Source organism: Puccinia triticina, chromosome 3A (genome assembly GCF_026914185.1).
Source record: "Puccinia triticina chromosome 3A, complete sequence".
NCBI lineage: Eukaryota > Fungi > Basidiomycota > Pucciniomycetes > Pucciniales > Pucciniaceae > Puccinia > Puccinia triticina.
The window spans coordinates 2,030,661-2,045,168 of NC_070560.1; the positions used below are offsets into that span (position 1 = coordinate 2,030,661).

At 44.1% G+C, this 14,508-nt stretch overlaps 2 protein-coding genes across 2 annotated transcripts; both read right to left on the reverse strand.

Annotated features, from left to right (window-relative positions):
- Nucleotides 1–141: 141 nt before the first annotated feature.
- On the reverse strand, nucleotides 142–2,463 carry PtA15_3A229 (uncharacterized protein; the record flags this gene model as incomplete). The annotated part of the gene is made up of 2 exons (XM_053167176.1): nucleotides 142–336; nucleotides 2,275–2,463. 2 exons carry the CDS (start codon nucleotides 2,461–2,463, stop codon nucleotides 142–144), a joined length of 384 nt encoding a protein of 127 aa, XP_053018419.1.
- Nucleotides 2,464–11,697: 9,234 nt separating this feature from the next.
- On the reverse strand, nucleotides 11,698–12,134 carry PtA15_3A230 (uncharacterized protein; the record flags this gene model as incomplete). The annotated part of the gene is made up of 2 exons (XM_053167178.1): nucleotides 11,698–12,040; nucleotides 12,097–12,134. 2 exons carry the CDS (start codon nucleotides 12,132–12,134, stop codon nucleotides 11,698–11,700), a joined length of 381 nt encoding a protein of 126 aa, XP_053018420.1.
- Between the last annotated feature and the right edge of the window lie 2,374 nt (nucleotides 12,135–14,508).

The window sequence follows — 14,508 nt, forward strand, 5'->3', positions numbered from 1 at the left end:
TCACAATTTTCTCTCAATTACTCTTGTTTTTGTGTGGCTCCCTCGGAGTCCTTCAGTGTACATAATTGTGGTATAGCAAGACCATTTTTTTGCATATGTGTGTGGCTTGGCTTGCACGGGGCCGCGTCTCTTTCTGTGTGTTCACTGGAGGGTGCCTGATTGGTGCCGCGGTGGGCGGGGGGCGGTATCCACAGTATGCCCGGCAGGGGCTGGGGCATCCCCGCGGTGCAGTGCGGTTGCCAATGGGGTGTCCACTGGTACCCAAAGGCCAGTGACGTGTTGAGCGTGCTGCTGTCCCAAAGGTGGCGCGGCGGCGTCTTGCCTGGCCTTGAGCATCTGGACGACGGCGGCGGGGCAGCCATGTGTTGTTGTTAGGGGTCATCAGGGGGGCGTTGCAATCTGCTGTCATGGCGGCGCGAATTTATAAGTGGATCTCGTCGCCCGAGGGATGCCTTATTCCCTGGGAGAGGGCGTCCTGCAGATGACCCCTCTGGGGGCGTCCCTGCGATGCCGAACTGCACCCGTGGTACTCAATAGCTCATTTACGCTGGCCTCATAACCTGAGAAACACCAGATTTGCAGCTGTGAGTTAAGGAGGGCCATTTCACCCAGCCAAGCACATTGGTTGGACAAATGTAGTTCACATCTTTTCCCGCTATGGAGCCACCCAAAGTTTTTTTTGGGCGGGCGCGGGAGGGTCAGGCCGACACCAATTTTTGCGTCAAGCCACCGCCGTCCACGGCCCGTGGTGTAAGGATGTCACCCCGACCCTGCCAATCCGGCTCCACCCCATTGGATATCGGCTTGGGTTGGGTGTTGGTAGGCCTCTGTGTACCTGGGGCCTGGAGCTTGAAGTGCGCTATTGGACCCTTGGTTGTGGAGCCAGGGGCTACAGGACTTGGGGCTAGGATTGTGCAAAAGGCTGCGGAAGTTTCAACAATGGGCCTTTACTGTACAGATATTGGTATAGTATTGTTATTGTATTTTTTTGGTCCAATAACAGTACTGTTATTTCCATTTTCTGCAATAAATTTTTAATACTATATCCAATTACATGAGATTTTTTTCTTTGGAAAATACTATATCCAAATGAAGGAAGAAACAAAAAAATCTCAATACTATAATGGCCAGATGTGGCCACTACCAATACTTAGTAGGGATGGAAATCTATCTATTTCTTGGGCTTGGGGATCAGGACACCCAAAGCCTTTCTGGCCTCAGCAAAGTCCCCTGAGAGGGGAGCATCCTCACAAAGCCACATAAGGCTGCTGAAGGATTGTGAAATATTTGAAGGGAACAAACAACCACGTTGTTGAGGGACACCAGGGACTGAAACTGAAGGGCTACCGGTGCTCACGGACAGGGGCTTGACAGTGAAGATATATATATTAGATTCAGTGAGGAAAAGGGCCAGATAGTAGGAGGCGGTAGACTGTAGTAATTGGCTGCTTGGTAGAAGCATATCTATGTACAAGCATACAACAACTACATATGGGCTACACCATCTCAACACACGTCTGCAGCTGCAGAGAAAAATATTCTCTCAACAGAACAAGAGCTACCCGGCATTCCTAAATAAGCCTCTTCTATTGCCGCAAGGACCAGGTAGGTGGCATGGTTTGCCTGTACAATCATCAGGAGCTCACATGTCATTGCCTTATGTTTACACCTAGTTAAGTGCGTTGTTGCGGTAACCAGGGGCAAAAAAAGTTACTATACCTGTATTTTTTGTTGGGGATATAGAATTTTACAAAGTGCATTTTACAGGGTACAAGGCCCTGTAAAATCCATGCGGTGTAAAATTACACTTAACCGGGGGTTATGTGTAGTTTTACAAATTGCCACCCAAATTTAGCCCCTTGCAAACTGCCCCCTTGTTAAAAATACTGTGAAATCAAGCCCTCAGTTCCCAAAGTTTAAATTAACAGGGTAATCATTTTACAGGGTCCCACTTTGTAAGAGGACCAGCTTGTAAATTTCAATTTGTGCCACTGCATCCCCAAATTCACAAGTTCCAGACCTCACCGTCTGAAATGCACTTTGTAAAACTATATCAAAAAGAATGAGAAATACAATTTTGCAAGGTGCATTTTGTATTTACACATAGGGATGGAAAAGTAAAAAACCGTATAAACAAAAACAAAAGAGATCCAATCCACAAGAACTTTAGTTCTTTGTGACCCTCTGGCTCCTTCTGCGGCCCAGAAGGCATTCAGTTTTTAATGGGACTGGCTTATTTGCATTTGCAACTCAAGCTGGATCATTGACTGGGACCTCCGACAAAACCTTGGGAACAACCTGCGAGAGCTTAAGTTTCAATGTGATTGGTTGTTTGGCTGGGTGTTCAATTGGATTTGGGCGATCTGAGACGTCCGCCGTGGATTCTGAGACCTGGTTTTTTGGGTTTGAAGTCATTTTGATCGCCTTTGCTTCCTCAGAATCAGAATCAGGAGATGAGGCCATATTTGAGTCCGATGAATCTTCTTTGCTATCACTGGATTCAGATTCCCCGGCCGTATTGTCTCAATCCTGAGCCTCTTGAGAAGCCTCATCAACATTGCTTGCGTCCAAATTGTCAAAGTCATCAACAACATACTCCTCTTCGCAAACAATCATCGGATTGATGGACCCATCTTTGAGGGTATCCAAGGAGGGAATGACGGCCTTACGAGAGGTTTGGGGATTCAGATTCATCATGCTAGTCAAGTGAATGAACGGGATGTCACCTTTGGCTTTGGGGTGGGCACTACTGATCTTGGCAATAGCGGAGTTGAAATATTCCTCCTCATCCGCTGTCCACCCCAATAGACCGGAAAGTGGCTATACAATAGGCCCCGGGGGAGTGTTCTTGCGCCTATAGGATAGGTGCTACTGCTTGGCGCGGTTCGGAACATCTTGCAAATGTTCGCAATACATCTCTCCACTATCCAATACTTTAAATGCATTTGACCATTGACCTCTGCTGCAACTGCGCAAGCTGTGCATCGCAGCATTCCGCACTACATACCTTTACCTTTCAAAGTTCAACAGAAGGCTTTGCGGCCTATGCGTTCATGAGGGTATTAACTGTTTAAATGTAAGGCGTTCAACCACCACCCTGTTCCCACAAAAGATGCAAAAGTACTGAAAACCCCACCCCTCCCACCCTATCACATCTCTTATTCAGCCTCTAGCACAATGGCCAAAGCAAACCCCACTCGAGCAAGGAGGAGGACCATCCAAACAAACACTTTCATTACCACCGTGTCAACCGGAAAATCTTGACGTAGACGCAACACCATTGCCAGGCAAATCCCACTTCAAGATGCTGTGAACCGTGCCCAACAAGCTGATTTAAGACGGTTGGGCCAGCGACTCAATATTATCTTAGGCCCGCAGGCCGAACACAACCAATTTCAACCTGACGGAAACACAGGTTTTCAACCTCTCTTTGGAAGCTACACCAAGCTTGACAACCGTGACAAGTGGGAAGACAATATCCCTATTGCAGCACACACAGAGTACTTTAGACTTTGACGATATGCAGAAAGACAAGAAGAAATTTCGCGGAAATGGGCTGAGCTGGAAAACAAAGTTGTAGCAGCTTACCTACTCAACCAGCAAAAAAAAAGGAACTGGACCCATGCAGCCTATGATTTTTTGGTTCACCCAGCTTGGTGCAAATACCCATCAACACTAATCTTGCAACGGAAGGTTGATTTAATTGACATTGGGTCTGAAAGTAGATCCAGGCATTTTTTAAAGCCAGCTTCATGTGTCTGAACCCCGAGACAGACCTTGGCCATTGAGTACCATCGAGTTTAACACAGAGTCTGGAGGCCATGCTTGATTCCGTTGGCTTTTTGCCAGGTGGTAAGATGCTTGCGCCAGAATCCTGCGGTCATGAAGTAGTTGACAAGAATCTTATTTGCCTTGACTATAGAATCCGTGCTTGGATGAGCCGAGATTTGCTTAGCCATGAGGTTGAAGACGTGTAAGGTGCAATGAATCTTAAGAATGTGTGGATTCTCTTCATTCACAATTCTCTGAACAAAGCCATGGATGAGGGATAAAGTCAGATATTTGATAGTCTTTTCAAAAGTAAAGAAGAACTTACACAAAGTTTTATCATAACTGAAGGAGAATCTGTGACTAACGCACAGATTTTATCAAAGCCAATTTGCTTGGACTTGAGGGAACTCTTGATTGCTGAGAAGATATTGTCCGCAGTGTGTCTCTTAGCGTGAAGATCAAGCACATCCACAAAGTATTTTTTCTTTGAACCTTTCAGCGCCATTAATGTGTATATGCTGTTGCCGGAATTGTCAGTCCAGCCATCCAATGATAGAGTAAGCTGATTTTGATTCTTGAGGGTTTCAAGCAGAGCTAGTTCATGCCTGGCGTGAACCATAGGCAAAGTATTTTCCATTTGTAGAGACTGTAAAATGAAGATGTGTCTGGTGAGAGTCGAACTCACGACCTCAGCTATGCTGAGACACATACTAGAGTGCTGCCTTTACCAACTAGGCTACAGACGCTTGTGACTGCCAGCTGGGTGGTTGGTTGGTAGTGCTCATGGATCGATCCGACAGCCCTCCTTACTGTGGTGATACATCATGGTAGCAGACTAACAGACAACTCAACACCATTATCTGCACTCGCCAAGGTATCTTGTAGACCGTCTGTGCTAGTTCCGATTGGTATTCTTGAAAGTATGGGTTTTCAAGATATGACAGAGGAAGATTAGAGCTAATAAGGGATTTCAAAAGTAACTCATGGAGGTGATGGGTTTTTTCATTGGACATTGGACAAAATTATGGAGAAACAGATTGGTTTTTTTTGTTCTGGGGAATGGAAACAGATATAATGTGACCGTTGTTCTGATTATTGGATTCCGTATCATTTTGATTTCCCTCAGATTCAGGTAGAGAATTACGAAGATAGGAAGATCTTTGCTCCGGAGAAATGTCTTTGCAGGAATCTTTAATATGCGAGAAGAGGATGTGAGGCTTCCCATGAGGAAAAATTGTATGGCAGTGAGTACATTTTGCCTCTTGTTGTCTGGATTCATCGTTTTATAGATTTGACATTTTAAAACCAATCCACCTTGCGTCATGTTTTTCTGTGGGGTCAAGCCATTTCTGCAAGGTGGTAGGAGTGTTTCTGATTGGTGCCATTGTTAATTTCACTATGTTGATTGATAATTAGAACAGATTCAGGATGAATCTTAGAACTCAAGTCTCAGCGTTTGTTCAATCTCTGACTCAAGACTCAAGAGCCAAAGTCCGTAGACTTGACCCTATACTTGGTCTCACAGTCTTGATTGAGTCACACTGACACAGTGCCATGGTAACACTTTTGTCATCATCTACTATCCCCAGGTTGTCCATAAAGGTCTATTTCTGGGATCTCATGTGTGTCATTGAGAGTTGCATAATGTCCTCCTTGACATGCGGCGCAAGTCCCGTGGCCACTCCCAGACTCGGAACACTTGAGCCTTTGTTTTCAAGTCCGGCAAGGTCTGGTAACAATCGGACTTAACTTTGGGGAGGAGACCAAGCACAACGGGGCGAGTTCAGATTGTTACATAATCAAGACAGAATGGAAGCGACGTGCGATGGCGCGCAAGGATATCAGGACATCACAAAGTTGGACAGGCAATAGTGGAGCATGGATTTCAACATTAATCTAGGCCTCCTTGGCAAGAGGTAAAACTGCCTAGGCCTCCTTGGTAAGAGGTAAAACTGCCTACTCTCTTCTCAGCAAGAGACAAAACTGCTCATGTCTCCTCAGCAAGAGATAAAATTACTATGGGTATACATATATTTGGCTCCTCAGCATGAGATTCAAACTGCTATGAACGGGAAATTCAACAACAAGCGCAATATGGAATTACAGATCAAAATTTGAGGACCACAGAATATTATGGACAGTTTTAGGCATACAAATTCAAGCATTTTTTTATATTTCAAGAATTAGTATATAGAATATTGGAAAGAATTTGGTAGGCAAACAGCTTCCTTTTTTTAGCTGAGGGAATAGGGTGGGCCAATTTGAAAACAAGTCAAATTTTTTTAGTATTAAGAGTAGTCAGTCATTAGAGGTTACAATCATTGGGATATTCAAAGGATAGGAAAATGGACGGACGGACGTTTGGAACAGGAAGATACTAGCGGGTGACATGGATGGGGTGGAATAGGACTTGGAATTTTATAGCAAAACAACAGGGCCAAATAAGAGTATTTTGGATTAGCGGGGTTCATTGATTGCGGGCATCAGGGCTGGAAAAATTTGTAGAATCAGATTGAGCAGGTATCAGGAGGGAAGGATGAAATAGGCCGGATCTTATTAAATACTGCTTGTCAACAACCTTTTGCGGAATAAACTGGCTTTTTCCTTGGAACAATGTCATTGGTGTGGAGAGGAAGAAAGATAGGATTGGGATTTTTGTTTATACTGAATCATGGATGGATGTCACAGAACAACAACAGGGATTACAGTTAAGATGTAGTGGTGAATTTAGAAATGTGGAACTTGGAATTGGACTAGTTGTAGGGAGGGGAGATGAATCAGTAATTTTAGAAGACCTTATTTCAACTGGTGCTTTGGTATAGGAGGAAAATAACCATTGGACACAGCAAAAACGGGACTCGAAATATTGGATTGGGAAGAACGGAAATCACAACTGTTGGAAAATTCTTTTGGTAAATAATTGACTATGGTTCTTTTGGCATTTGTCACGAATGCTGTGGACAGCATTAAGTTGGGGGGGGGATGTGGTGCTCCATTGGTGTGACAATGCCAAAAGCACATTGCAGAGGTATTGGGACAGAATAGATACATCTATCATACATTATAAGAGGAGGAAGTTATATATAATACAAGCAGTGTATGTGTACATGGGAGGGATGGAGTCATTACAGACGGATGGATGATGGATGGTGTTATCACGGATGGAACGGCAGACTAGGATTATGTAGGATGGATGGCTTGATGAGGAATGGAAGGGAGGATGGTGTGGTGTATCAATAGAAGAGGTGGAAGGTATTGGGAGCACATGTATCAACTGGGAATGGAAGGGAGGATGGTGTGGTGTATCAAGTAAGGCAGTGTTATAAGGGTATATTACTTGTATAAGGGTATATTATCTTTATAAGGGTGGTATATTACTTTATAAGGGTCTAGGATTCAGTATGATGGGATATGGATGGAAGTATTAATCAGGTGGGGAGGAAGAAGTAAGGAAGAAGCAAAGTGGGAGGAGAGGCTTTGAACCCCAATATTCTGGATGGAAGAAGGCAACAGCTGGACAGGCAGGCATATGGTAGGTTACGGAAGGTTGTTTGGGTCACCTAGCAACACATCATATCATGCAGTGCAGCATATGCAGGCAGATAAGGTGTTCAAGGAGTTTTCCTGCAGAGTCAATTACATCATTGTTTGGCAGGCAGTGCAACACATGCATATATTGCTGTGCAACTGATATCCCCTCCTGCAGAATCCATTACCTCATTGTTTGGCAGGCAGTGCAACACATGCATATCTTGCTGTGCAACTGATATCCCCTGCAGAAAATAGCCCTCACAAGGAGTTCCCCTGGAGCTAAATTCCCTCACCCTTCAATATATAAGGAGGCCTCTTTCCCCCCCTCATCAGATCTTTTCCCCCATCAGCCTAGGAAGGTTTGGTCACAGTGGTTAGTTTAGTTACAGTGGTAGTTTAGTGGTAGTTTAGTAGTAGTGGTAGTGGTAGTGGTAGTGTTAAGTTTGAGTCAGTAGTAGTAGCAGTAGTCAGGAGCTCTAGTAGTAATTAAAGTGCCTTATCAAGAGATTTTTAAGGAAGAGATTATTACCAACTTAATCATCAACAATTATAACAAACAGTAGTGGTAGTAGTAGTAGCAATCAGGAGCTCTAGTATTGATTAACGTGCCTTATCAAGAGATTGCTTAAGGAAGAGATCATTACCAACCTTCTCATCAACAACCCATCACCAGCAACAATTGTATTTTACATAATTGATCCCACTGGATTACATTATCCCCCCATCATCAGAAGTTGTAACAGATCTGCAAGAATATTGATTTGAGGAATCTAGGTCTGATAGAGATTACTATACAAAAGTAAGATCTATCTTGGAATCAGCCACATCTTTATAAATATTGATTACAAGACTCTTATTTATTTGCATAGTACCATTAGAGGGGCAGGTCTTTCAAACCACCCGTAAGTTGTAATAGCCTTTCAACCTATTAGCAATTTATTCCCCCCTCAGAGGATATTTTCACCAAATAAACATTTAGTGTCCCACAAGAGTCCCCACACTGGACATCAAGAGGGTGTAGAGTCCCTCTTGATGAGTGGTTGACTGAACATTGAGAGGGTGTAGAGTCCCTCTCAATCCAGTCATCAAGAGGGTGTAGAGTCCCTCTTGATCCGTTCATTGAGAGGGACTCACCCTCTCAATGAGTGGTTGACCGGACATCGAGAGTGTGTAGAGTCCCTCTCGATGACTGGTTTCAACCAGTCATGGAGAGTGTCAGCCCTTGACTACCCACACGGGTGCGCGAGGGGCTAACACATACTATTAAGTAACCCAAATAGCACAGTCAGTGCACACTCCAAAAATAAGAGAGCGCGCCCAATACAACCTAGATATAGTGACCTGAGTTTAGTCCGATTGATGTTCCCTTTATAGCATAGCTTGAGAAAGCCAGACCTCTCATTCCCGGAATTCATACAACCAACGGTGAAAAAATCCGATACAATACCTGTATCGGTCAATACCGCGTATCGTATTTGAAAATTGATACAGCAGTACTCAGAAAGCTGTATCGTATTTACTCATTTGATAAGATAAAAACATATCGTATCGAAGATCTGATACCTTGTATCGATCTTTTGTGGATTTGTTGGAATACTGATACAGTATTGATACTGTATCAGTGGGATTTTTTTTAAAAATGTTATAAAACCTATCATAACACTTTCAACCACTCTTGGGCACTCATCTTATCCCTAGCCACTCTTGGCTACTACTTCTGATGTATATTCTTGCGTCTTACAACAAGTGCATTGTAAGTTTGAGCTGTTATGACAATAAAATGGAAAGAGTACCAGTAAAACATAAAGAAAGGTTGAGTTAGTGCGCCGAGGCTATTTTTCTTTCCTTGTGAGCCTTCTCCGTGGTGGCCTGGGTAATGATATTTTGAGCCGTCTCAAATGAACCATCCGGCTCGACTCCCTGGACCAACCATTGGTGTGAGCTCACACATCGCTTGATTGTTTTGGCTGCCAGACTGCCTCAATCGCCGCCACATGTATCAGCTGCAGCCGAGAAACACCTCTTGACACTTGCAGAGGTTGCCGAGCAAGAAAGGTAGTCCCGGGCCAAGAGGGCCAATATTGGGAACTTGCGGCAGTGGTCCTAGAGTGGAATAATCATCAGAAACCATTCACAATATAAATTTGAAGCAGAGATTGAAATAAAATTCACCTTCCACCATTTCAAGCACTCGCCTGCTTCAGAAGTGGGTAACTTATACTTACCCTCCAAGTAAACAGTCAGCTCGTCATCCAAAGGGGCGCTGTCGACCGCATCAGGGAAGTAGTCAACTTCGGCTACAGCACGTTTGTTTTCTTGGTTGAAATTTTGTTCAGGTGGGGTTGGTTCCTTTGTACCTGCAGTGGCATCAAATTGAGCTTTCCGATTTCAAAAGAGTTCGTTCAATAAGTCAAGAGTGTATGTGTAATGGGTTTGAAAAGACATCCTGAAGATTGAAAGGCGGAAACTGGGATTCAGTGCAGTCGCAATAAGGATTGAATCACATGCGAGCGCCTTGTTAAGGTATTTTTCGGTTTTGGCTGACATTGCTTGAAGCATTTTTTGGAACTCGTTCTCGTTTGGCGCGATTGTTTTCATTTTCTCTTTGATGTAGGCCTTGATGTACCAATATTCAGAAATCATTAAGCAGGCTGAGGAGTGATCCCCTTCCATCTTCTTGGTCAAGAAATAAAATTCCTAGACAGAATCATCTGATGAGGAAGAATTATGCCTGGGAAGGAGAGATGTAGACTTACACCAAGCATATTGTTCAGCTTTTTAACAACATCCCACTCCTCTTGAGAAATCTCCATCTTGTTGTAGTAATTCTTTCCTCCTTCGCGCTCTTGTCGGTCCCGTTCATTCTCGAGGAGTTTACGAATAATCTTGCGAGCTTGGTAGCCACGGTTGCGGCTTTGGAACTTGATGTTCCACCGAATTCCATACCATGCAATCAAGCTAGGTCCATTATAGTCAAGCCTCTTGCACCATGTGTTGTATTCGGATCGTTTGGCTGCCGAGCATGTAATTTGCTGAATAACAAAATCGACCTGAAGATAGTAAAACTGGTCAATAGCTTGCTCATTAAAGGCTTCACTGTACGTTAGCAGAAATAAGAAAAATTGTGACCTTTTTTAAGATCGCATCAACCTTGTTCTTGCTGTTTTTGGGCTCTTCTGGAAGATCTTTGTCCTCGCTACTGTCTCCAATCTTTTCGGCGTCTGAGTGAACTTCTTGTTCGTTGTCCTCCTCCAATATAACATCCTCAGGAACGAAATCGTCCCTTGGTTCGATCTCTTCGGACTCTTCAATGATCGGAGTAAGATCAGGGGTGAATCCAAGGGTATCAGTATCATCGTCCTGTTGAACTAAACCTCTAGTTGAAAGGTGAATGGCCTTGAGCCCCTCATTAAGGATGAGGGCAATTTTGTGGCATATGCATCGTATATGGCTTTTGGATAGATTGGGATTGACGCCAGTCTTCTTGATGATGAGTCGATCGACCGCGCGGGCCATAGTAAAGTTATTTGAACCGGAGTCAGTCGTTTGGGCTAATATGTAATACCACAAAAAAACTGATTCTACGTTAGTTCAGCTTATGAAATGAAAGACATAAAAGATGTGACTTATCTTATCTTCAAGATGAAACTTGGTTAGAATATTAGCGAATGGTATCGCCAAAAGCTTCCCTTTGTGATTTGACGCAATGTACTTGAGACCGAGGTGGGAAATTGTAAAGTTCCACTCTTTGGTGATATAAGCAACCAAGATTCCCAAAAAGGCGTGATGATTGCCTTTAGTAGTCCATACATCATGGATTAACAAGAATTTTGAACTGAGTCTCTGGGGTTGTTTGTGTTGAGATTAGTAGGGTTTCTCAAAAGGTTGGAACATAGATTAGCAGAAAAACAAGGAGAAAACTTACTTGTAATGTTGATACTGCTTTGCTTTGAAGATTTAAATAGAGTCTATGTGCCTCGGTTGCAGCCCAAACTCGAGAATAGATGTGGACCCCGTGTCGGGCGTAATTAAACGCAATCGATAGAAGAAAGTCTTCAATCCGATTCCAAGGCAGCGCAGATCAAATCAGCCACATCACAAGTAGTTGGTTGAAAACTCAAGCATTGAACGTAGTTTTCTTGAGATAAGATTTTATGCTTCCTCTTTCAGCATCTTTTGCGGTTAATGGCAACTTTGCCCCTTTTTCGATAGCTTCCAACCGTGAAGAGCAAGGTATTCGGTCAATGTTTCCATCACGATGTTTGATAAGGTCAGATTTCGTCCCGGCGCTCTTCTTGAAGACTTTCGCACACCAACAACATTTGAACATGAGCTTTTCGCCCTAGAAAAAAATGAACATATGAGATCAAGGATTTCAATGTGATTACATGTGAGTTAAACATAGAAACGTACCTGATCGTTGTCCTTTGCATGGAACGGGGCCTTGTAGTAGTCGAGTATGTCATCAAATTGAGTCGATTTCTTCATATTGAGCTTCTGGACCTTCGAATTCTCGGCATCTGAGTCCTGAACGTGATCAATCGGATTATCACCAGATTTGTCCGAGTCCGATTCTTCATTGCTGTTGACAGTTTTCTTGCTTTGCTTCCGCTTGGTTGGTGGTTTCTGCTTTTGTTTGGTTGAAGTCTTTTTGCTGGGTTGTAGTTGAGATTGTCGGGACTGGGTGCTCTGAGTTTGACTTTGGCCAGCCAGGTCGATCTGAATATCGGGATCTTGACTGTCAATCTGAATATCGCAATCTCGACTGGCATTTTGGGTAGGAGTAGGTGGTACCAAGATTGATTTGCGGGATTTGACGTTGGACCGAACATAGTTTGAATTGGAACGGATGGGGGTTATGATTCGAGTAGAGTGACGGGAGGCTGGTCAAGATGGGGTGTGATGAGGTGATGCAGACGTTCTTGCCATTTTTCCGGGTAATGAAGGGAAGAGTGGCGGCGCTGGTTGCCGTTTACATGGGTAGGTTGGTAATCACAACATGTATCTATGTAGTAATAGTAAGGTGATACCAAATACACCCCGATTTGTATGGATACGTTGGCTGGATTTTATTGGTCCGCCCGGTACACCCGGAAAAATCTGTGTATCAGATCGGGCACCCAATACACAAGCCAGATTATGTATAGTATTGCATCGGCCTAGCAATACGATACCAATACAGAATATCGGGCAGTATCAAAATAAGATACAGCTTGATACCAATATCTGTCTCGTATTGGTTTCACCGTTGATACAACCCGTGGAGGGTTAAACCGTTCATATATAAATCCTAAGATCCAAGTGTTGAGAAGACCTTTTCCTCCTTAGATTTCCAGATACCAAGCCCACCAACATTGTAGTCAACTTACTTCATAAGTAGTCTACAATTGGGGCTTATCTATACTGAGATCCTTAGTTAGTTTTCCACTTCTATCAACCTTCTTCCTTTCCAACCTTGACTCCTATCAGCTCTATCTCTCATCTCCTCCATCTTATCCGTACTCCTTGCCAAATCTGTTAAGGCCGAGTAAGTAGTTCCTCTTCAGTTCAGTTATCCGATATCTCAGAGAAACCCTTATCCCAGCGGTCTGCCAGACCTCGTAGTATTCGCTCTACCAGCCTCCCGTGCCACGGGACGGTTTTCATCTCTCTATATCATCAACTTTGGTACTTATAAAAGTACCTTTCTATTTGACAGACTACCACAGAAGAGGTACCCGCCGACAGAGAGGGTGTAGAATCCCTCTTGATGACTTGTCCGGTTGTTGAGAGGGTGTAGAGTCCCTCTCAATGACTGGTTGCAACATAGGGTAGTTACGCTACGGATAACGCTAAAGTAACGGTAACGTAACGAAATTTTATCAGTTATCTACGCGTTACGCGTAACGGAATCAAGTTACGGTGTCGCATTTTTGTTCTTATTTGCTTGGGTGGTTCTTTACTTTATCCATGTGCGGCAATGTTTTTTTTACGTTATTGCACAACAACTATGGGATTTTTTTACGGATAACGCGCAAGTCAAGCAACAAGAGATATGTACTAGTACTATAGATAGACTATTTATTTTGGTTTGAGGGGACCAAAGCCTTCAATGCCTTCCCCACCTCCTCAAAAGCTCTGGTGAGAGGCACTTCCTCCCGCAACCACATCATGCTGCTTACGCAGCGTGACATGGTTGATGGGAGCAAGCGCCCTCGATTGCTAGTGCATACGTCTGCTGCCGCCGAGAAGAGGCGCTCAACAGCACACGAGCTTCCAGATGCCCCCAAGTACGCTCGGGCCATCTGCGAGAGGGTTGGGTATGTGTTGGCATTCATCTTCCACCATTGCAATGGTGTTGATTTGCGGTCGATGGCATTGTTCTTGAAGGACAAATCGGCCTTCAAGTACGCTTCGACCTCATCTTCATGTGGGGTTGGTGTCTTGGCCATCCTCAACGCCAGACGTGCCCTGAGTGACTGAGGCTCAGCGGTGTGTGGCCTTTTGATTTCGGCTACTTCAGATTCGGGTATGGAAGGCTGAGTGTTTGAATTTTTTTCCGTTTTGTATATTTCAAAGCGTCGATTGAGAAGATCGAGGCAGTCGGCAACCTCACTGCTCTCTGATCCAAAGCCAAGCTCAAAGATGAGCATCCGGTAGCAGGGATGCAAAATCGTGGCTAGTACTAGGGTCTCGCAGGCCATTGCTTCATCCAAATATTTATCAACCTTTGGAATCATCGCATAGAACATCGGATACAAGGCGTCCTCGGGATTGGAGCAGTGGAGCTTTTCAGAAAGCTGGTCCTTAAGTTCCAAGTACCTCGGAATGACATGGGAACCACTTGAGTGATTGCCTTCCATTTGCGAGGTCAGATCAACAAAAACCTGGCAAAAAAAAAACAGAAAGCAAGTTAGATCCACTAGTGATGTTGATTTGATTGGAGCAAATATGTACACACCTCAAGCTCACGGTTGAGTTTCTCAATCTCATTCCAGTCGCGAGGTATGAAGAAGACATCGTCAAAGTACCCAGGCTGGTTTGATCCCTGGTCTTCCTTGAGCAAATGGTCGATAACCTCCCTCGCGTCAATCGCCTTCCGGTAGCTCTGGTACTTAATGTTCCACCGGATGCCATAGCCGGCAATCAACGGGGCCACTTTCAAATTCAATTCTTTTGCAACTCGATCAAAATTTGCCCGCTGGGCTGCTGATCGAGTAATCTGCT